This window comes from Seriola aureovittata, chromosome 8 (assembly GCF_021018895.1).
Source record: "Seriola aureovittata isolate HTS-2021-v1 ecotype China chromosome 8, ASM2101889v1, whole genome shotgun sequence".
NCBI lineage: Eukaryota > Metazoa > Chordata > Actinopteri > Carangiformes > Carangidae > Seriola > Seriola aureovittata.
The window spans coordinates 16496325-16519863 of NC_079371.1; the positions used below are offsets into that span (position 1 = coordinate 16496325).

General features: G+C 42.0%; 3 protein-coding genes and 1 long non-coding RNA gene across 6 annotated transcripts; 2 read left to right on the top strand and 2 right to left on the bottom strand.

Moving 5' to 3' along the window:
• Nucleotides 1-5400, top strand: rbm22 (RNA binding motif protein 22). 2 transcript variants are annotated; one of them, XM_056383506.1, is made up of 11 exons: nucleotides 1-83; nucleotides 1431-1484; nucleotides 1592-1621; nucleotides 1746-1878; nucleotides 2001-2101; nucleotides 2366-2538; nucleotides 2813-3013; nucleotides 3190-3354; nucleotides 3845-3933; nucleotides 4220-4348; nucleotides 4613-5400. In XM_056383506.1, exons 1-11 carry the CDS (start codon nucleotides 30-32, stop codon nucleotides 4765-4767), a joined length of 1284 nt encoding a protein of 427 aa, XP_056239481.1. In that variant the 5' UTR covers nucleotides 1-29; the 3' UTR covers nucleotides 4768-5400. The 2 variants fall into 2 exon arrangements, with proteins under 2 accessions (XP_056239481.1, XP_056239480.1); XM_056383505.1 differs by lacking the exon at nucleotides 1-83 and adding an exon at nucleotides 161-1234.
• LOC130173938 (myozenin-2) lies at nucleotides 5117-10417 on the bottom strand. Of its 2 annotated transcripts, none has more exons than XM_056383509.1 (6): nucleotides 10250-10417; nucleotides 9643-9743; nucleotides 8467-8630; nucleotides 7671-7752; nucleotides 6810-6993; nucleotides 5117-5962 (listed from the first exon to the last, which is right to left on the bottom strand). In XM_056383509.1, exons 2-6 carry the CDS (start codon nucleotides 9734-9736, stop codon nucleotides 5779-5781), a joined length of 708 nt encoding a protein of 235 aa, XP_056239484.1. In that variant the 5' UTR covers nucleotides 9737-9743; nucleotides 10250-10417; the 3' UTR covers nucleotides 5117-5778. The 2 variants fall into 2 exon arrangements, with proteins under 2 accessions (XP_056239484.1, XP_056239482.1); XM_056383507.1 differs by having other exon boundaries at nucleotides 7599-7752; nucleotides 10250-10414.
• Nucleotides 10418-11774: 1357 nt separating this feature from the next.
• LOC130173136 (soluble guanylate cyclase 88E-like) lies at nucleotides 11775-21265 on the top strand. Its single transcript, XM_056382089.1, has 19 exons — nucleotides 11775-11898; nucleotides 12043-12248; nucleotides 12425-12565; nucleotides 13366-13505; nucleotides 13658-13792; nucleotides 14500-14623; nucleotides 14724-14843; nucleotides 14972-15056; nucleotides 15450-15536; nucleotides 16412-16529; nucleotides 17101-17230; nucleotides 17425-17571; nucleotides 18281-18427; nucleotides 18513-18669; nucleotides 18746-18855; nucleotides 18952-19041; nucleotides 19769-19927; nucleotides 20034-20171; nucleotides 20353-21265. The coding sequence occupies exons 2-19, from the start codon at nucleotides 12129-12131 to the stop codon at nucleotides 20503-20505; spliced, it is 2301 nt and encodes a 766-aa protein (XP_056238064.1). The 5' UTR covers nucleotides 11775-11898; nucleotides 12043-12128; the 3' UTR covers nucleotides 20506-21265.
• An 85-nt stretch (nucleotides 21266-21350) lies between these two features.
• LOC130173137 (uncharacterized) lies at nucleotides 21351-22872 on the bottom strand. Its single transcript, XR_008828369.1, has 2 exons — nucleotides 22418-22872; nucleotides 21351-22166 (listed from the first exon to the last, which is right to left on the bottom strand). It is a non-coding gene; the product is annotated as an uncharacterized LOC130173137 (long non-coding RNA).
• Between the last annotated feature and the right edge of the window lie 667 nt (nucleotides 22873-23539).

Genomic DNA, 23539 nt, shown 5'->3' on the forward strand with positions numbered 1-23539 from the left:
CTTGGGCCGGTTGGCTCACACTCTCCAAAATGGCGACGTCCCTGGGATCAAACACGTACAATAGACAGAACTGGGAAGACGCGGTACGTATAATCGACAACACAGTGTTCACGTCAGGGAGTATGAATAAAATGCAACAATTTTCTCGTTCATTCCAGAAGTTAACATGATCGTAAAACTGACCCGCTTGCCACTAACATGGCAGGTTTGCTTGATAGCTAGTTAGCCTTTCGTTAGCTAGTAGTAGAAGCATGGCTGCTACCTTCTTAGCATGTCGGTGTTAGCCACAATGATATCGTTCGTCAATTTGTGTAAAAAAACAAAAAACAAACAAAAAATGGTTTCATCTGGGACCAACAACAGCGAGATACATAATTTGGACGATATCATTCAACATTGGGCCAAAAAAGCAATCGCCGTCACTGAAATTTAAACGTATTATGCTAAAGTTAGCTATCGAAGCTAATCAAGGCTAGCGCTAGCAAGCTAACAATAATAAAACGAAGTTGCGTCAAGTAACCGGCTAATAACTTTAATCCATAACTGGTATGTGGAGAACCGAACCAATCCAACACAATGGCGTGTTCTTTGTTGATTTGGATTAGGTTTACAGTGTAAACTCGTATCATAAAGATGCTAATATAGCTTCGTAGACACCCGAGGAACGGACCAAACCCGCTTATTTGACGATTTCATCAGAACTTTGATAACTTAAATAACATTATCTTCCAACTCATTGAGCTATAAGAGGAACTGTGGTTTGTGTTTTAACCACCTTTTAGTTCAATGCACGGACGTTTGCTTGTTTTTTTGAGTCATTGGTGTTTGCGAGTCATTGTATAGAGTAATGGTAAATGTCGTGGAAAACTAACAACCCGATGTAACCCAGTATTTGAGCGTAAGTTGAAGTAGTTACATATTTACCAAATCTTACTTTTCTGTGGGCTGTTTGCACATCAAGCAACGGTATTTTGGAAACACTTTAAAAGGTCCCTAACCCTTCTATATAAGGCATCAAATCCGTTTCCTCTCTTTAGCCTCGACACAACAGGGCCTTTGGCCAATGTTGGTTTTATCAAGACAGCAGAATATAAACTTTGCAACCTTATACTATGTAGTTAAGAGCTGCTTATATTTAGGTGTTTGGCTGATGTTGTCAGTGGGATGGATTCAGCAAGGTCATTTTCAGCTGCTAGCACTTGGACTGAAACAGCATCCCTCAACAGATGGCAAAGTAAGAATGAGCAAGTCCCAGTTGCACTCCCTGTATTCACACATGTAACTTCGCCAAGATGCCCGCAGTAGAAAGGGAAGCAGAATATATGCTAAGTTAGTGCTTCAGAAACTTGAATCAGTGACCTGTTGGATGTATAACAGACACAATGCTTGGCTTTTTACTAAATGGACATCTAATTTCTTTTGTCTTCCAGGATTTTCCAATTCTGTGCCAGACATGTTTAGGAGAAAATCCTTACATCCGTATGGTGAGTGAGCATGACTTCATCATTGTAGTAAATATAAGGAAAATTTTCTGCAGTGTTGATTCCATTAGGTATGCAGATTTAAAATTTTGTCATGCTTTGCATTACAGACAAAGGAGAAATATGGGAAAGAATGCAAGGTATGTTTTGTACTCATATTTCAAAACATGATCATGCAGCACACAACATAGTTTGAATTAAAATTCTAACATTTTGTTCCATGTAAGAATATTTAAACATACATTTTCATCCTTTGCCCATCAGATCTGTGCTCGACCCTTCACTGTGTTCCGATGGTGTCCAGGGACACGAATGCGTTTCAAGAAGACGGAGGTCTGTCAGACCTGCAGTAAAATGAAGAATGTTTGTCAGACATGTCTGCTCGACCTGGAGTATGGTGAGTCTGGGACTGACTCCTTGTAATCTGTTAATGTAAATTGGCCTGCATAAATTTGTTATGGTTTGCTGAAGCATATAGCTATCTGAGTTGACCCCTCATGTCTCACTGTGTGTTTTCAGGTTTGCCTATCCAGGTCAGAGACACTGGGCTTGCTATCAAAGATGAGGTTCCGAAGTCAGATGTGAACAAAGAGTACTACACACAGAACATGGAGAGAGAGGTATAGTTGCTTTCTGATGCGGTAAAATAAAAGGTCTGTCTGTTTTATAAGTGATTTTCATACAGCTACAACAGCTAAGTCTATACTTGGCCCATGGTATACGCTCATTAAAATGAGTAAAACAAAATATATATGTCTTAATATGTGAAACTTTTTGCACCAAGAAAAGTGCAAGTGTTTTTTGTTTAGTTTTTTTTTTTTTTTTTTCAAATTTTTATTTGTCTGTCATTCATCTCATGTCTGTTTGAACCTCTGTGTTCTCAGATAGCCAATTCTGATGGCACACGGCCGGTGGGCCAGCTAGGTAAAGCCCCCAGCTCTAGTGATATGTTGCTGAAGCTGGCCCGTACAACGCCATATTACAAGAGGAACCGGCCGCACATCTGCTCCTTCTGGGTGAAGGGAGAGTGTAAGAGAGGGGAAGAGTGTCCCTACAGGTGAGTGGCACTTTATGAAACTGGCTACAATTGCTGTGTCTTAGTGGTCAAATTTGGTGCTGTGGGATCAACAGTGAACGATGGAGTGTTTCTTAGCTTGATTCATTTTTTTTTATAAATTAATTTTACATGTATTTTTTTGAGTACTTACTACTAAAGGCAAAATACAAATCTGTGTGTTTTTTATGGGTCGGTTTGGCTGTAATTTCCTTATATTTGTTATGGTCATTGTGCTGTCAGTATTTTCTTATTATGGTTCTCCTTTTTCACACAGGCATGAGAAGCCCACAGATCCTGATGATCCTCTAGCTGACCAGAACATAAAGGACCGTTACTATGGTATCAATGACCCAGTAGCTGACAAGCTGTTGAAGCGGGCCTCAACTATGCCACGACTGGACCCACCAGAGGATAAGTCCATCACCACCCTCTACATAGGGGGTTTGGGAGATACTGTCACAGATGGAGATCTCAAGTAAGGATTCCTATTTCATAACAAGCTCTCGTACAAGTTCCTGTTGTTATTTAAAGTGGGTTTTACTATAATAGAATGTCCTTGACTGTCCAATTACTGTTGACAGTTGTTGCAATTTAAAATCTTTTTATATCCAGTGTTTTGATTCTGTTGGATATTTATCTGTATTATTGCAGGAGTCACTTTTACCAGTTTGGTGAGATTCGCACCATTACCATAGTCCAGAGGCAGCAGTGTGCCTTCATCCAGTTTGCCACGCGGCAGGCAGCAGAAATGGCTGCTGAGAAGTCCTTCAACAAACTGATCATTAATGGACGCAGGCTCACTGTCAAGTGGGGGAGGTAAGAAGTTGATTAAGAAAGTAAAACGTAAGCATTAGGATGCCCATCTCCAACATCCTGACACTATAACCAATAACAAAAGCTCATGCAGCAGTGCATTGTATGGATGCAACTAAAACATATCTCCTGCCAACTGGTAAAATTACTTAGCTTCCACCATACAGCCTTGCTAAGCAGAGCCATTGGGAGGAGAGGTGAAGATTTATAGTGATAATTTGCTTATTAACACCAGGTAGTGCTCAGAAAGCATGTGTGTTTGAAATTAACAGCCAGGCGTAGTGTTACCATCACAGTCACAACTGTCTGGAAACTGACAGCAGTGACTTTTTTAAAATATTATTGCACACACTATAAGAATTTTAGCATACCATAGAACCTGACATTCTTTGTTCTGTACACATTCCTGCTGCTGCTGCACACAATGCAGTGGTATTTAACAAATGAAGTGATTTGATCCGTATATAAAACTTGTGTGGTTTGTCTTTTTAAGGTCTCAGGCAGCAAGAGGAAAGGAGGGCATCAAAGATGGTGTCAGTGAGATGGGTACCAGACTTGATCCTGTACCTGGACTGCCTGGAGGTGAGTCTCCAGACATGGGGAGAGTGGAAACGTGTGCGAAATGTGTCTGAGTGAGAGAGTGTGCATAATGACATTATGATGAGCCATATGAGATTAATCTAATCTGAGGTAGTGGTTAATGTATACCTTTTCTTTTGATTGTTGAATCATTAATTCAACCCCGTTGGTGTAACACACGCTGACAACTATGCATGCAGAAAAAGAAAATTTCTTATCGCTATTAAGAGTGGATGGAAGTAACACCAGGATTTCTTTTGATTACCCTGTGTTTCTCTTTGTACTATAGCTCTTCCTCCACCACCAGCTATGGATGAAGAGGCTCCTGCAAACTACTTCAACCTGGACCCCAGCACCTCCCCTGCTGTCATGAACATTGCTCTGCCCCCACCTCCAGGCATTAACCCACCTCCTCCAGGTAAAATTGTAACCTTGATCTCACAGATGCATCTTATCACACACATACATAGTAAAATATGATGTATATGAAATATAAAAGCTATTAAAATAATCTGATTAACCTTTTACTAGTATTAATTTTGGTAATCCTAATCTGTTATGTTTTTTTACGTTTTTGCAAAATTGCTGAGAAGATATTTATTAAATTAGTAAATGATTTAAAAGGCAGTCATAAAAGGTAGATGCATAATGCTGCATTCTTTCTTTTCATCTGCTCATTCAGGTTTCGGCCCTCCAATGTTTCACCCCATGGGTCCCATGGCTCCTCCCATGCCCCCTCCAATGAGCATGAGACCTCCTGGTCAAATCCACTACCCCTCCCAGGACCCTCAGCGCATGGGTGCCCATGCTGCACATGGCTCACGCCATGGTGATTAGCTGCGAGAGTGAAATACTGTACTGTGATTAGGTGTCATTCTTTTCCTTGAGTCAAACCTGGTCAGGTGCTTTCACTGCAGATGCTGTCAGTGGGCCTGAAACCTGCAGACTACTTACGGGAGAAATACATTGAATAGAAAAGACAATTATGTCTTACAGTATAACATCTGATTTATTATGCCACCTGCAGTGCAGTGAATGAACTGAAGGAGCACCATCTGTGTCTGGAGAGACACAACCTGCATCTTACCAGATGACTTTGGCACTAACCGCAGTCAAAAAGTACCAGAACAGCATCTAAACAGCGGAACTTAACAGAGTAAAAGACACCACACATAACAGTACTGACTAGTGTGATCAGGGTTGTCTTTAAAGGACTCCTGTGGTAGGAGCCATTGTACATATATAAATGTATACTTTAGGTAAAACATGTCATTGTCACATCGTACAAAGTATCACATGGAGTTGAATTCTGAGGAGCATTTTTAAAACGTATTAATTTTCAGTTACATTGACATTTTTTTATTTGACACAATCTTAATATTCCACGACATAAAGACTTCGTTAATGTAAGCCTTTCTTTGTATGTTGTTTTCACTTGTCATTAAAATGACTCATTTTTGTCATTGATCATCTCAGAGTTCATATTACTCATTTATGTAACAATTTACTGTTGTATGTGTGTTGTCTGGGTAGGTGAGAAAAAGTTGTAAAGCCACAGTATGAAAAGAAACTGAAGTGGTGAGAAGAGGACTCACATATTGAGACACTTTGTTTGGATGAAGGGGGAATAATTAGGACTGATCATCCTGTTGCAGCATTTAACTGATTCCAGCATCCAGATTTTGCCTCAGCTGGTCAAACCACGCAGCAGTAGCAAATTTCTATATCATGCAGGAGTGTGCCCCCACCTGCTGCAGTGCCCATTGACTGTCAGGGGGGGGCATCTTTGCAGGAGGAGAGGAGCAAGCATAGGCCAGCGCTTTAGTCTTAAGTTGTCAGCCCTTTTTTTCATAGCTCATTTGATTCCGGGCTGTAATCAGCTCCCCATCCCCTGGGTGCTCTGTTGAAGTTGGGTCGTTGGCACATGCGGTCAGGAGCGATGCTGGGCAAGTTCTGGGATTCCACTGCCTCAAAGCTCATCACTGGTATCACCCTCTTGCTGGCCATTGCGCCCCCAAATGGCATGGCAGATCTGAGAAAAACAAAGAAAAGTCCTTGCTAAGCAGTTTAAGTGCATTATTGCACGTTATTGGCAAAACATGAGCCTTGGCATTGTTGCTAACACGCCTTCTGATAAAGGGAAGAGGGGGGGGGGCTTTTAGACGATAAATGATACCCAGTCTGGTCATCTCTCTGACTTTAACTGAAGGTCCTGTTAACAGGAGAAAACCATGAGGGAATCGGGATGAAACTGAGTGTGTGGTGAGCTCAACCTATTCCACTCGTGCTCTGACCATTAGTTGAGTTCAGATTTAATTACAGTGTCAAAATTTCATGATAGTCTAATGGTGTAAACAGATCCCTCCATTGGGGGTACAGTTCCAGACTGGCTGGCAGAAACTGTTTGATTGACAGCCTTAATTGAGTAAAGTCTGAGTTTGTCTTTCCTATATTCTCCATTCCTCCATCTGCCCGAGCTTAACCTTTGTTCTGCTTCGCTGGTGTGATGCAATTCCTTGTGTGCCAAGAGAAAGGTGATTCCCTTTCGTGCGCAATCTGTCTTAGTGGGGACATTAAAAGCTTGCAGCCCCCCCAAGTGGATCATCTTTCAAGAGCCACAGTTCAAAATAGCCATCACGCAGCCACACTCCAAGGAGGTGCAAGCCAGAGACTGTATTAATTTTCAAACTGTGGAAACATGGAGTGGAGCCGAGGGAAGAGATGATGGTGATGGATAACATGGTTAGGTCATCTGTGGATCTATTTGAAGATGGGTGGGTCTCAACGCCTGTGCTTCCAACTGAACAGGATTTAGAAGTTCATGATTTATTTATTTCTGAGAAGTGGCTGGCAAAGTAGGCAGAGAAAGGTAGATTTACCTGTTGAAGCACCTGTAGCTGGCAGGCTGTAATGTTTGTGGGAGCTCGGGCAGTTGGGTATTGAGGATGTTGAGGAGCTCTTCGTTGTTTCCCAGAGCTTCGCTCCATGGGGAGCAGTAGGATTTCGGGATTACTGTTGTGTTGAACTTCTCGTGAGGAACTCCCTTCAAAGGGCCAGAATATCCTAACAGAAACAAAAGTCTAATGTCAGTGGGGGAAAATGACATGCCACTGTGGGTACACTTAAAGCAAAATAAGGTCTCATGTGTTAAAAAAAAAGAAAAGGATAATCCTTGGGTTTTGAAACTAATTATAAAACCCGTTCGATAACTTCAAAAACAGCAAGCCCTAACACGGCACAGGCACATCTAATTCACATACAAATATCTTTGATGTCACTCCTGTCAACAATAGGAACTACAGTAATTAGATCTCAGTGTGAATCCCTGCTAATAAACAGAGCTTAGCTCACTGTCAGTCAGACTATAAGCAGTGCCTTCTGTCTGACCAAATACACAACAGCAGTCAGCAAAGACGCTCATAGATAACTGCTTTTGACAAACTGACAACTCTCCTGGCTATGATGATAATAAAATCAAATTCATGTGCTCAACACATTACCATATGAAAGATGCATATTAACAGATCAAAGTGAGATACAGTGCCCATGCATTAAGCAAACACAGACTTTGTCCAGGTACTAGCACTGCCCAAGCGTTGAGGGTAAACTAGTTCTATGGCTCGTGGCATTCTGCGGCAATCCTTTCATCACTGTGTATCGCCATTTACCTGGAGCGAGGACGTCAGGACTGCCCTTCTTTGCTACTGTCTTCTGCAGGTTCATGACCAGGCTATGCTTACCAGGGATGGAGAAAGCCTGGTTTTCCTTTCCTCCCTGTGGCTCTGGGATGATTTGCGGGGGAGGAATGGCCTCGAGATGGACCTGAAGGAACAAAGTTAGGGTTCTGTGAATTTATGAACTCCCCAAATACTGCAACACACTTTATTAAAGGGGCACTCCACCAATTTTTGACATGAAGTTCAGTTTGCTTGTCAGAGGGAGAACAACTCAGTCTTTTGAGGACGCTTTCCAAAGTTTGAAAAACAACCCCAGTGATGTCATCAAGGTTATCATAGCTTGGGTTTGTTTTTATTTTTACAGAACGAAGAAACTGGAAGTGTGGAGTTGAAAGACGTAGGCATTTAGGAGGCAGGGGCCCAAAGTAAGGTAAAAGATGCTAATGAAATGCATTATGGGAAATGTAAGATAAAGCTTTTTTTAATATTTCAAACCATATGTCAGAATATCTTATTCTCTGCTGTCTCAAGGTTGTCTAATCCTTCTTAAATTTGTCTCTTGTGCATTTTATGAAAGCACAATGCTAAATTGCTAGTTTCCATCAACATCACTTGTGACAAGGGACATTATTTGTAATGAATATTCCTGTCTGCTTAAAATGTAGAACGGAGACTGCAGAGAGGCCAGTGAAGAGTCAGACTTCATTGGCTATTAATTATAGTTCTTTGATATATCCAGCGCACCAAGAAGCTGTTATTAGGCATTACCTACATGTCAGACACACAGATTCAGACCGAGTACGCTTAGTTCAGTGGATGTGGTTCATCGTGTGTTATGTGCCATCTGCCGATTCCTTACATTATTGGTGTTGTAAGCACCGTTGGCAGCGTTCTCCAGCGTGTACCTCTCCACTCTCTTCTGTCTCTCCTGAAACATGCGAGAGCCTCGATTAGAGGGAAGATTCAGCTCCTCCATCATCACATCCTTTGGAACGCTGATCTTCTTCCCCAGGTTCAGACCCCCTGGCACAACATGACAGACAAATGGAGGGGATTTAATAAGTGATCACATTTAATGTCCCCTTTGCATTTTTAAAATGGCAGTATGCGAGTAGAGAAGCCTGTTTGCCCCAGGTTTTTGTGCTGTGACATTGCATCAGGTGACTCTAACCCTGCATAAATACAACATGACATTTAGTTGTTAGTGCAGAGGCAGTGACAGCAGCAACTTCCAGACAGTTGGAAAGAGAAGGAAAGTAACACAGACTAATAAGGACCTTCGGCAAATCATAATGTCTCCTCTGATCTTCTTGTTTCTGTCAACTTTAAACAGCTGAGGGGGGCTGATATGAAAAAGCAGAATCGTGTGCAGCATCACTAAGTTGGTATCCGTGCAGCTTTTGCTCAGGGTCTCTTCTCATGTTATATCATGGCACAGAGTCTCTGAAATAGCCTCCAGATGATGTCAAGAGGTGTGTAATGTTTGTTGTGGTCCAGGGTTGCATGGGTAACTGGGCATATAAATAGGATCTCTGGATGAAAGACTACTGTAAGAGAGCGGATGGCCTTCTTTTCTCGTACATGATAAGTGTTCGGAGAAGTCTGTGCATATGCCACCCTTGAGGAGCTGCCTTTGATCGGCCTGTGTAAAATTCAGTGGGAGTCACATTTTGCTGAGTTTAGGGGACTTGGTTTCAAAGCCTAGCTGGCGGACAGCATTGGAAAACAAACAGTGCAACTGGGATGGTCCCTGCTGGAATGCTTGGAGAATTTCACCAACACACTGGCACTCCTGGGATTTGGGTGTAGCACACTCCATGTGTCCCCAGTCAGTGGGCTAAGACACTTTGATGTTTGACTATATTACATCTGACAGCCCCGGCTGTGATCACACGCTTTGGCAGTTGTTGACGCAATACATCAGCTAATTTGTGTATCAGTTTACCTCTAAATATTATGTACGCATATGTCGATTATTTGTGCCAATGTCCTGTCACAGGCTGGAACAAAACCAATGCATCCACAGTGCACTCACCTCCTCTGGCTTCCTTAGCCAGAGCCTTGGCTTGAAACATTCTCTGTTTAGTCATGTCATTTTGGCTGGACTGCATCATCATCATCGTTGTCATTGTGTTCCTGTGATGAACACAAACATTTTCATTATTATTGCAAGGATTTATCTAAACTGTAGTTTCTGTTATGACATAACTGATATATATTCTATAAGTTCTGATTTAGTGTCAAACAAAATACACTCCTATAGTTTCATGTACATTGTAAACCACGAGTCTTAGTCTTAAGTTTTATTTTGGGCACCTCCATTTTGTTAAGTGAGTGTGACTACATTATTCCAGCCACGTGTTTTGTCCAAGCAATGCATTTGCTGATATTTTTATTAAATCTCTAAAGTTAAAATGCGTATTTACCTGTGAACTCAGCAACAGCACCACAGCAAAACCACAGGACATCTTTACATTTCAAAGCACAGAAATGTATGATTTTAGAAGTTCCCTCTTTACAGTTCTTTAAAGGACCGAATGGCTTCCTCACGTAACACTTCAGTCAGATTGTAAGCAGTGCCTTCTGTCACTGCTTATTTTGATCGTGGTAAAGGCCTTTGCTCCCCTCCCTTCAGCCCTTACCTGTGTGTCCTGCCTGTCTGTATGTCGGGTGTTGCTCTGGATGGTTGAGTGGTTGATCTCGTACTGGAGCTGGGATGCTTCCACGCTCCACTCTGACACTCCTCAGCAGAGAGGGAACAGTCCGTATAAACCTCCCCAGGATGCCTCCAGTGCTTACCTCACTCAGTTTATTTTAGCAGAGGGGCAAGAGAGTGAAAACGGACAGAGGGAGTGTTTGGTGGGCGGGTGGGGGTATAAAAGGACGATTAAGGGGAAGGGGCACGTATAAAGATTTACATCCTGACCTCGGGGCTCCTTGATAATAAAAATATGATCCCCTCTGTGTGTGTGTGCGTGCGTTCCAACAGCTGCTGTCCAGACAGTGACAGCTATATGAGAGGCCAAGCATCTAACCTCTCCCCTGCAAACATACACACACATACACAATTTGTATTTCCTCTCTTTCTTTTCTCCCTTCTGTAAAGCCCATTGTAACTTCTGTGCTATATATAAGTTGCAGCCACCATGTGTTTCCAACATGCGGAGAGTTTTACGGGAGAAGCTGTAAAATTGATGAGGTTGCCGCGATCAGAGGTTGTGATCGGTTTCCCAGTTTGGGGTCAAAAGTTAAACTCTGCAGCAGTTTGCTTCTCTATTATTGTTGGTGCGAGACCTTTGACTTCCTTTTTCTTACACACTGCTGTGAGTTACGGGTACAGTACATACTCTTTATTTAGTAGTTTTAAGGATTGTAATAAATGAAATACAATACGTACTGGTTTTTGCCAGTGTATTTTCATTTATTACCAAATGCGCAGACACTCCAGTTGTGATTTCTGCATGAGCCCTTTTTTGTGTTACACCAGAAGTGATGCCCTTTAACTTTATGTTTGGTTGCCCTTTTTGAACTCAAGTTAGTCTTTATCGAGCAGCTTTTTTCCCACAAATTGATTCATTGAGCTCAGCAGGAGCCTAGAGGGGAAAAAACATTTTCTTTATCCCTGTTGAGATTGGATATCGATTTCGCACCTGCCCTGCTCCACAATACCGCTATCCCCCAGTGGGAAGCCTCCGAGCCTCTGAAAGAAAGTGTGAAGTCATCCTGAGTCACAAAAAAATCATCTGCAGACACACAATGGAAGTTGAATAGTTTCTGGCCATTAAGGGTTTATTCAAGTGTGTTTGTTTAGTAGAAAAAGCAATTTTGCTTTATAAAAAGGATTTGGGTTGGGCCAGTAGCCTTCTATTAACAAAAAAATTTACCTTTTGTGTTGTGCTGTATCACACAGAGCCTTAGTGATTACAATCAATCCATCATGTCCATTTTATTCAGACCTACCGCTTATAACAGTTCATTTCAAATTGAGTTATTATGACAAAGGTCTGTTAATAATTCAGTGGTCTTCTTCTAGAAGGGAGCAATGATGAAAACAGGACAACATCTTGTGACTGAGTCATCTGTGTTTGAGAGGTGGCTGCCGCAGTGTGTTTATGTCACATAGAGAGAGGTGCACAACCACCAGGCGCTGGCAGCTGACACAAGAACAATAGAAGCCCATTCAGACACAAGTACTTGTGCGATTAGGGCACCTTTAAAACCGTTTGCCCTATTGGCCTTCAGATGAAACCTCATGTGGCTGGCTAGTCTGAGGAAGTTCAAAACTTCACAGGTAGTGTTGAGAGCAGGAGAAGGCAAAAGCAGCAATATTCAAAGCATGGCTTTTTATAGCTTAACGCTGAAAGCTGCATGCATTAAAATTCAGCTCGCAGCACTGAGAGAGTCTTCATTCTGAACTTTTCTTATTTGCTTGCAGGTGCCTCTGGGAAGACTGCTGGAAGTCAATCAGTAGGGGAGCTGTCTTGACAGTGCTCAGTTTGAGCTTCAATCCAGAGCGACATTATGTATGGGCTGCTGTGTGAGAGTCTTCACGACTTCATCAAGGAGTCGTATGGAGATGATGTGTGGAAGCTGGTCAGAGAGAGAGCAGATGTCAGGTTACACTCTTTTGTCACCCACCAGGTACATTGTCTGTGCTCCTGAAATGAATAATATGATGTAATCCTGTATGTAAGCAAAGAATAATGACTTTGAAGTCTCTACAGTACTCCCTGTCTGCTTTTCTGTGATGTTTAATAGTCCTGATGTCAGAAAATTAATTTTTCTGAGTGATAATCTCTGCATGTGTGTATCTGCAGGTGTATAGCGAGAGTGTGATTCCCCGTATTGCAAAGGCAGCCAGCGGAGTGACAGGCACGCCATACAATGAACTGATGAACTCCTGGGGTGTCTACTTCCTGGGCTTTGTAGGGAAGTACGGCTATGACAGGATCCTCAAGGTAAGAAAAGGTCTCAAACTCAGAACTGTTTTGTCTTCTGGTGGATATGTGAGAGAATGATTTAATACACAGTAAATACTTCTATTGTGTTAATGAAATGTTTAAACATATCTTGTATATCCTGTCTTAAATCTGTCAATCCAGTCAAAACAGATTATTGTTAGTGTTGTGGTTTTTACAACAGTAGATTTTCCTCTGTATGATTTCCTTATACAGTTAAAGAGTGAATATGTAACTTGTGTACAAATCAGTAGAAAAATGAGTGCATGCCATAAAGATGTACAACCTTTACAATTTTGCACATCTTCTAAAATAAGGGGTTATCGGTGGATTACATGTACTCATACAGATGCGCATTGTATTATTGGCCATTCTTAGCAACCAACATGTGTTTTGTTTTAGAACTATAACATCATTAAATTATTTTCAGGCAAATTAGGAACAAGGTACTCCAGTGATTTACAGTAGTATTACACTTAGCAGTAGTAGGATTCATGAAATATATTATATAAAAAGAATGGTTAAAATCACCAGCAGGAAAGGGCAAGATATTCTGATTTGCTGTCACTTGCATGGGTCAGGCTCCAAAAATGCTCTGTCATGACTCTTTGTAATGGTTTGTCCTCAAGCACAAGCCAAGATAACTCATTCAATCATCAGGGGTTATTTTCTTCCCCCCCCCCCCCCGAGCCTTAAAGTACAATATACATCTGTTTTCACGGGCAGTTTTCCTTTAAGAATACCATTACAAAAGGTACAACAAATACACATGACCTGTTACCCTACGCCTCTGCCCTCAGGTGTTGGGCCGTCATGTACGTGACTTTGTCAATGGTCTTGACAACCTCCATGAATACCTGCGCTTCAGCTACCCCAAGGTGCAGCCCCCAACTTTCTTCTGCCAGGAGGAGTCTGCCACTGGAGTCACCCTCCACTACAGGTCTGAGACGATGTGGAGGAGTGCAGAGGGGGCAGACTGATAAACTATCAGGCGTCAGACCTAATAAATACAAGAACAGAGTAAAAATATTGAAAACTGTGCCATTAATCTCTTCAGAGAGATATTGAATTTTCTTCCTCCGTGACCTGCAGGAGTAAACGTAAAGGCTACCTGCACTACGCCATGGGTCAGCTGAGGCAGATGGGGAAACAGTTCTACGACACTGACATTCACGTGGAGGTGCTGTCCGAGCAGATGGTCGGAGACTACTCCCATGTCACCATGAGGTACACACACACACTCACACACACATGCAAAGCTTTTTATACTCACTGGCGGAAAGTAAATAAGTACATTTACTTATGTACTATACACGAGTACAGTTTTGAGGTACTTCATAATTCTACTCCACAACATTTAAAAGAGAAATATTGAATTTTATTTACTCCTCAGTGTCTAGTTGGGGTCCTGGGTCAGGTTTGATGAGTTATTAACAGTTCCACCACCGTCATTTCAGCTGAGATGTTCTAATCTAACAGTCTGAGACCTAAAAAGGTCAAATTACCCAATATTTTACCAAAAAACAGCAAATATTAATAAAACATACAGACATTTACATATTTTTGTTTTTCTTCATCATTATTCCACTACAATCATCCCGCTGCCCCTCAGATATGCGGTATCTTGTGACCATTTGGGTGGGGCCCGACTTGTAGGTTGGGAACTAACTGTGTGCACATAGTTAAAAATAGCTACACCTCAGCTACCCACAATGGTTAAATACTACTTATGTATTGATGCATGTCCACGCATGTTTTCTGCAAAACAAACGCTTTTACTGTAGATACTTTAATTGCATTCAATGATAATACTTTTGTACTTTTACAGTTTTATGTTGGCACTTTTACTCAGGTAAAGGATCTGAAAATGTCTTTCACCACAGTTCATACTTAACTTTAAATCTAAGAAAACATTGATATGTGTGCACATGCAGGCTGAACTTTGACAACTCTGCCTACCGCTACATCATGAAGGAAGATGAGGAAGAGCAGGAGATTTTGCCCATTACCTCAGATTTCTTCTTTGAGGTCTTCCCCTTTAATATCGTCTTCAGACAGGTAATCCTTTTGAGTTACCCTCTTCAACATCCCAAGGGCAGTTAATGAACCAAATGAAGTGTAACATGAATGAACAGCCAATGGTTGTTTGATTCTTTAGGACATGGTGGTGCATAACGTAGGCTCGGGCCTGGCTACAGTCTTCCCTGATCTAGATGGGAAGAAGATCAATGATGCCTTCTTGCTGGCTCGCCCCCTAGTGGAATTCACCTGGAACATGGTAAGACATCACTTAACATGTCACAATCTCTTATCTACAGCATTCTACAATAAACAAAAATGTGTCTTAAAAATATCAGCTTCAAACAGGTTGCTGATGAGAACACTGACTCTGTAATCTGTGCACAGATCATCTCCCACCCCAACAACCTGTTTGAAATCATGTCAAAGGAGCCTGTGAAGAGAGAGAGGAACCTCCACAACCGAGTCCAGAGTAAGAGTAGGAGCCATGTAAACACTCGCAGGGGTGTGTGTCTGGTGGGCGAGGACCCGCAGGCTTGTAGTCAGATCAATTTCACTGCAGTCTGACACAAAAGACACGCTCAATTTCAGTTTCATTAAATAAAAAAAAAGAGCAGGTGTGCAGTAAAATGGATGATTTTTTTTATGCAAGAGCTCAAACATCAACATTTAACTTTGAAAACACAGCTGAATTAAAGTTGTGAGTTTAGGAGGTCTTTCAGTTGCTGAAATTGAATTGTTTGATGTCTTGATTCAACTTAAATTGATTAAATTAAGTGGAACTGATCCCAGCCCTGTTTGTCATGGATAGAGGATATGAATATGAATGTTTGTGGCTCTGATTGTTGGCCCTGTTTTTCCACAGATTCTGACTATGAAAATGCCAATCGCTCTGCTGACGTAGATGTGGAGCTCATGGCTTTCCAGTCCATCATTGGAGATGATTACAAAGGTCATGACCTTTCTGTTATCTAAAGGCACATAGTAAGACCTGGGCATACAGACACTGAAATAGTGTGGCTGACAGTGACAAAATTAAACCAATTAAAGACACAGACACATTAAAATACAAAACAAACAGATTTTGAAGGAATAGTTTTGCTATTGGGAAATATGATTATTTGCTGTCTTGTTGGGAGTTGTTGACTTGATGAGAAGATCGATACCACTCTCATGTTTGTATGTTTAATATGATGCTGCAGCCAGCGGAGGGTTAGCTTAAGTTAGCATCACTGACTGAGAACATAGGGGAAAAGCTAGTGTGGCTCTGTCTGCAGGTAACAACCTGATCCAGCACATCTAGTTAACATGTTAATCTCTCATTTGTTTAATTTTTTCAAAAACTGAATGAATTTATAATCTTATGGGGGATTATGTGTCTTCTTGGCTGGGAGCAACAACTTTCTTAAGTCTTGTTTTCATTGTGCTGTTGCTAGGCAACCAGCAGAGACTGCAGGAAGTCACTGCTTCCATCCAAGAAATAGTCCAGTCCACTGAACACTATTAACTGTCACCAACCTTTATACGGAACCAGGCTAGCTGTTTCCAGTCTTTTATGCTAAGCTATACTAATTGGCTACTGGCTCCAGCTTCATATTAAACATACAGATACAAGAGTGGTATTGATTTTCTTGTTTGGCTGTCAGCAAGAAAGCAAATAAGCATATTTCCCAAAATGTTGAACTATTTCTTTAAAAAAACTAAACAGCTACATCCACTAGGGTGATATTGTTAACACAGTGCAGTCATTATCAACTGCTGAAATTTAACCTAACACTCCTCTGTAAATGTCTGTGTTTCTGGCATTTGAATGTGTTCTTTTTTTAGATGGTAACAGTGCTAATGCGATGGAGAGCTGGGGCGATGGGAGCCGCTGCCTGAAACTAAAAGGACAAATGAGATACATGCCGGAGTGGGAGTCCATCATCTTCCTGGGAACTCCTGTGTAAGGCACACACGCACGCACGCACGCACGCACGCACGCACGCACGCACGCACACACACACACACACACACACACACACGTAGACACAGATCTTTATTAAAATGCTGCAGCTGAAAAGTAAAACATTCGAAAAAAGCAGCAAGAGCTAAACTGAATTACGAAGCTGGAAATAAAAGCCCGGGCAGTGAATCAAATCAGGGGGCCCATTCTAACAGCACTTACCATGCATGAAATGAGCTGCTAATTAGCCTGTAATCAGACAGTGCAGCTCTTGTGAGCGTAATGGGAACCCATTTGCAACTGAGTGTTTTCCACAGAGTACATTACCAAAACATCTCCCTCCTCTTCTAAAACATTTTGTTTTGCAAGTAAATGCCCGTATGCTTGTATTGACAAAACATACATTATTTTTACTAAAGGAAATAATATCTCTCAGAATTACAGCCTTTTAATTCCCAGTTTTTATAGATACAGCTATTGTCATTCATTCAGTTATGTTATAATTTTTCTTTCTTTTCTCTCTCTCACTGTCTGTATGTGTGTGTGTGTGTGTGTGTGTGTGTGTGTGCAGGATGGAGAGTTTGAGTGCTATGTTTAAGACTGGCTTGTACATCAATGACCTGAGTATGCACGACTCCAGCAGAGACCTGGTTTTGGCAGGGACTCAGCAGTCAGAGGAGCTGAAGAGAGCTCTCATACAGGTTCCCTGAGCCAAAGTGCAGATGCATTTTACATGTGTGATCAGCCCACTTGTCAGTCTGTATTATGCAAAGTTGCTCTGAAGCCCTTATTTCAGTCTAGCAGCCCCCAGATCACCTTCTGCCTGCTGTCCTGAGATGAACGAAATAATTGCAAACTTAGTGTTTTTCTACTTTATTCCTTATTGTGAGTGCAGGAGCAAAAGAAGTCGAGCAAGCTGGAGGAGAGCATGAAGATGTTGGACTACGAGATGAAGAAGACTGATGACCTTCTGTACAGGATGATTCCCAAGCCAGTGGCTAAAAGGCTGCGCAAAGGAGAGCCTGCTGTCAACACTTGTGAGGTCAGGATTGACATAGTGCCCACAGTTCATCAATGATTTTACACTTCAAGTGCCTGAAAAAACAGAAACGAAAACAGTAAATAAAAGTTACAGCGGTCGAGTAGCTTAGCTTAGAACAAGGACTGCAAACAGTTCACCTAGATGTATCCAAAGGTAGAAAAATCCACCTATTAGAAACTCCAAAGTTAACTAAATACAAACAAGACAGTGCAGTTTAATATGTGAGCTTTAGAGGTGCTGGAAAGCAGCTTTATTACATTGGACTGAGCCAGGCTACTTGTTTACAGAGGCTAGCTGTTCCCCTCAATTATTTTGTCTTTATGCTAAGCTAAGCTAACTGGCTGCTGGCTATAGTTTCATATTTGTTGTACAGACATAGAGTGGTATCAGTATTCTTATCTAATTCTCACATTCATGTAGCAAAACACTTGAGACAAAATACATTTCTAAGAACAAATTGAGTTCTTCTGTTGCTCAGTGTAAATAGTGACTGTGTACCTAACCACGCACGCACGCACGCACGCACGCACGCACGCACCTATAAATCCTCTAAATTTGTACTACTCTCCTTATTGGAACTTTTTGCTATATTGAAATGCAGGATGATTGAGAGTGGCTTCCTGGTGCTGCATAACAGAATAGACATTAAAAATGATCCATGAACACCTGCCTCCCCTCTCAACCTGCCTGCCTATCTCTTTTCTCCCAGGTGTTCCCAGATGTGACCATTCTCTTCAGTGATGTCGTGGGGTTCACTCGCATTTGCAGCCACATCACTCCAATGCAGGTGGTCTCCATGCTCAACACCATGTACACCCTGTTTGACACGCTCAGCGAGAAGCACCGCGTCTTCAAGGTTTGTTTGTATGTTTTTTCCTCTGTGTGATGGACTTTATACATAAGAGCTCGTGTGTAAGAGCTGCTGTTGTTCTCCTCTCCAGGTTGAGACAATTGGAGATGCCTACATGGTTGTTGCCGGGGCTCCAGAGAAGACCAAGTACCACGCTCATAACATTTGTGACATGGCCCTAGACATGGTGCGCTCCATCGATCACCTGAAAGACCCCTCCAACGGCAACAACATACAGATTCGTGTTGGTGGGTAGAAAGTATGTGAACAAAGTGTTTATGTTGGTGTTTGACTCATTGAACTAACCTGTTGCTCTGGTTGCAGGGATCCACTCTGGCATGGTTGTGGCGGGTGTGGTGGGACATAAAATGCCACGTTACGGTCTGCATGGTGACACGGTCCACACTGCATCTGCCATGGAGAGCAATGGCAAGGTAAGGGACAGTAATGATTGAAAGAACACATGCGAGGCAGTGATGCACCAGTTTTCCGTGATTTTGTTGTGACCGGTCTTTCTTTGTCTCAATCAGGAGATGCACATTCAGCTCAGCAGTGCCACCTATGAGCACCTGAAAGGAAGTCACTTCATTTTCGAAAGGAGGGGCATCATTACTATCAAGGTCAAGGGTCAAAACCGTCACCGGAGCAACTGTACCCACCAGATTAATTGCATTAACTCGTCCATTGTGACATCATGTTATCATTTGCTGTAGAACATTTGAGGAAAACATAATTAAATTAGATTAAAGTCAGAGAACTTTTATTGATCCCCACCGGAGCAATTAAAGTATATGCAGCAGGGAACACAAACATGGATGTGTTAATGACACATAAAATAAAGCGTAAAGTGCATGTCTCTTCTCAAAAGTAAATATCTCTACATTAACAGCCCACATGGCTGTAGTCTGTATTAATGGAAGTTTTGCATATCAGCAATCAGACATAAAACACATTTCTGAGTGTAAAAAAATATATATAAAATAAAAACTCACAATGTTTTTGCTCTGGGGAGTCAGCCCACTTAGTATTCAGAGTTGGTATTTGCAGCTTGCTTGTTGATTTGCCAGTCTATTTTATCAGTGGGTCTGACTTTGAGGCTGCACATTTAGAGATAATACCAGCAAAGTGACTCCCAAAGGTTTCTGAGGCAGCTGATTGCAGGTGCCAATCTCAAGAAACCACTAGTGACTTTTTCTTCATCAGGGAATTTTGACTATTGAAAATCTGCCACCTGCCATGTTACCCCCCTCTATAACAGAAGTTGTGCCTGTGAGCGTACAGTACTGTATGTCTTTGAATATTTGTGTATATATCTCTGACTTTTTTCTTCCTTTCATCCATTTTTAGGGGAATGTTGAAATTGAGACCTACTGGCTGAAAGGAAAGAGGGACAAGGATGGGAATGCTCAGGCAGCATGTCCTCAGTTTGAGACTCAGACCATCAGCAAGGCCATCAGCAAGGCCACCATCTCGGGCCCTGAGGCCACAGGAGATGAGGAGGGACTGGTAAAAATTCAGCTCAGACAAGCTTGAACGGTGTACGCTCTCATTTGCTTTATTGCCACCATCATCATCTCTGATTCCCTGTGTCTTCCTCTGTCTTTGCCCCCAGGTTTTTCCCCTGGTGGCAGGGGAGGATGAGGATGATGTCAAGTCTATTCGCTCTCATCGTATCAAGATGGAAATTTCAGGTCATTCTCTAGAGGAGTCGATTGAGGAGTGCCGGGTGGAGGAGATGTCTGTTCATAAGGTGAGAGGGAATATCTGCTGCTAGGATTTCTGGATGTTTAGATTTTAATGACTCTTATTTAACTACGATGTCTTTGGTTTTTTTGATGATTCCCTTTCTTGGGTTATTATTAGCTGTTACTGTTTTTTTTTTACTTGATGTTTCTTTATGGGTGTAATATTCAGAACTGTTCCTTCCCTAGTCCCACTGTAAGGATGCCTTGCAGGACGGCCTCCAGGACTCTCACCTGGAACTAGACTCACCTGAGTCTGACGGCAGGGACTCCATCATGGAGTCCCGTGACAGCTCCTGTGACTCCCGCTGCTCCAAGAGCGCCATGTGCTCCGTGTCGTGAACTGCGACATGGTGATGGCGCCCAAGCAGATGCTAGCTGATGCTTTAGCCAGTAATTCATATTTATTACTATTTGTAAAGCGCTTTTTGTACAACCCACTTGAAGCACTGGATGTTAGGCCAAATGCCAGATAGGAGTGCGGTTTTTGCTGTTATTTCGGAGGCCTTTTGGAGGCGTTCTTGTACATGGACTAGACTGTAATGCTCGAGATCTCTAGTCGCATTTGTGTGGACTTACTTTGCGGAGCAAAAATCATCAGTGTTTATTTAGCTCTAACAATACAGAAATCAGTTGCAGCCATCAGTGTTAATTTTACACTTTGATCATTTTGAACCGCTGCCTCAGAGCTCTATCAGCCCCATGAATGAACAAACACTTCTCCAATTAATACCTCACATCAGTCACCTCAGGGTATTTGCCACTAAAAAGTCAACACTGGAAAACATGCTGATTGTGGCCATTGTGCCCATTGTGTAACATGTTTTAGTATCAAAGAGTGTTCCCTGCTTTGTGGTTCAGCTGGACACGAGCTCAGTAATTTCCTGCACTGTTTGTTCTGCTGCACCTTGTAGATTTGACATCTTGTTTCATCCTCTGAGAAAAGAAATCACTCGGAGTCTCTCCTCCGTCCCTCTCTCTCCTCTCTCCTTCATCTCGCGTGTCTGAATTCATTATTCTATATCAGTCTCGTCAAATATACAGCCACGGCACAATGTAAACGCTTGTCAGCTCAGTGAAAATAAAGAGAGATGACTGCTGAGCTTTCTGTGGATCGGTGTGTTGTTTGTCTTGTCTTGTCACTCAGAGGCATTGACATTCTTACTCACATTGACATTTACATATATTTTAAAAATTTTTTATTGAACACATTTCTCTGTGGATATGTATATATGGATATGTTTTTATTGTGTATCTGTGTGCTCAGATCTGACTTGCACAACATGTGTACCTGCATCTTACTTAAACTCCAGTGATGTTAGGAGGAAACCTGGTAAACAGTCGTTGTATTAAGCTTTAACATGAATGATAAATGTATTCTTGTGATTGTCATGTGTGCCTGCAAAACTCAATATCAGGCACAAATGAATATGTAATTAATTGGGAGTAGAACGAAAATATCAAAGCTCAGACTTTGGTTTAAGCAAGCTGTTATTACAATCTGCTTTTCAGTACGGCAACACACATCCATACATGCCACTAAACCAATAACAGCATAATCCATAAATACACTGATAGACAATCAAAATATCAATTATCCTGGATTGGTGTCCCAGTCAGACAACGTTCCCCACTGACTGGTTATCAGATGAACTGCACTTAAAGGTGGCGTCCTCACGGTCTAGGCTGCATCCATTGGCTCTATGGGAGTCTTTAGGTGATGAGCTGATGGAGCAATGGAAGCAGAAAGCATATAAGAAGGCCAGCAGGAGCAGTAAGCAGACCACACAGAAAATAACCACGATCAGAATGGTGTGCACTTGCATGTGCAAGTCCTCCCATGGGAGCAGCATGGTGGTGGCAAGGACACTGTGGGTCGATGGGATAGTACTGAAACTGGGAATCACTGTGGGCAGCTGTGGCTTCATGGAGGCAAGGTGGGTTACTTCCGGCATGACGGGAGGATGTATGCACTTTGTGTCTTGCAGATACTTTGTTGCAGCCTTAAGGAGAAAGACATCGTTTAGTTTGGTTTACCACATGCAAAGAACACAGTAATAGCCTATTAAGATACTAATTTAAGAGGAGTGCTTGAGCAAGATAATTATGTCCAATGATAAATCAGCCTCTTTACAATGAGCACAACTGGCATAAAACAATGATTTTGTACCATTCTTAACAAAGCACAATTCCACACTGTGTATTTAAACAAGCAAATGAAGTCTCGTGTCTGTGGTCTGTCTTTTGTTCTTACCTGGAATGTGTTATTGCAGTGTCTTTTGATGAGCAGAGCTTGGGAAAATGAAAGAGATGGAGGACCAGAGAGAGAGAAGGCTGGACTAAAGAAGCGAGTTGGCTGTTGGACCACGAATAACAGGGAGGGTTGCCATGGCAACACTTGCTGAAGGGCCACTAGCATGGAAATGACATCATATCACCTCAAGGATGTGTTTTAATGTATGCAAATGGGGATGTTAGAAGATTTTTAACAGGCAGAAACACTGAGTTTGAAATATGTACAGAGCTCAAACTACAATATGTGCAGCCCAAACACCTGTAGCCCGTGATCTCTACAAAAAATTGATTTAGGCCCGTAATTTACAGGTATTCTCCTGAAACTTTGCAGGGATGAAGGCATCTGCCCAATAAAATGTGAGCTTTGGAACAGCAAATACAAACAGTGAAACTAGATCACTTTGTAAAGAACAGAGCCTCCTCATCCCTGACATTGGTCAGGCTCTCCAATACTGCCACCTGTTGGTATTTGAAGCAGCACTGAACAACACACTGCAAAATGCAAACTCATCTTGTCAGCCCAGCCCAGCTTCTGTGCCGTCTGGTCTCTTTCAAACAGCCCATAATGATCCTTTAGTACAAGTTGTAATTGGTCCCACACCCCTGCTGTGCTCACTCAACAGGAGTTGATGCCTAAAAAATGTTTTAGGACTTGCACCAAATTTTAGTCGCCATGGAGATGACTCAATTATTCTACTGATTTTCAGTCATTTTGTTAACACTTAGAAAGTAAGTCCGAAAGCTGTTTTTTTTTTTTTTCAAAACCACTCATAAATACCAGACAAAAGAAAAAAATATTCATTAACATAATTTCTGAGGAGGACACAGAACAAAGCCTGACAGCTGATGTGAGTTTAGAGTGCTTTCAGATGGTTAATTACAGCTCCAGACAATAGAAGCAAAAGATCCATTAAATCCAACAGCAGCTGAGTAGAGCCAAAATGGCTGAATGGAGGACTTAGCCTACACCAATTCAGGACAAATATGTGAAGAAAGATGTGGTGTGGGCCTTCAAGCCTACAGGGGTGAGTGGGGGGTGGAGGAGTAGTCTTTAGAGAGAGGAAGTGCAAGAGGAAGTCTT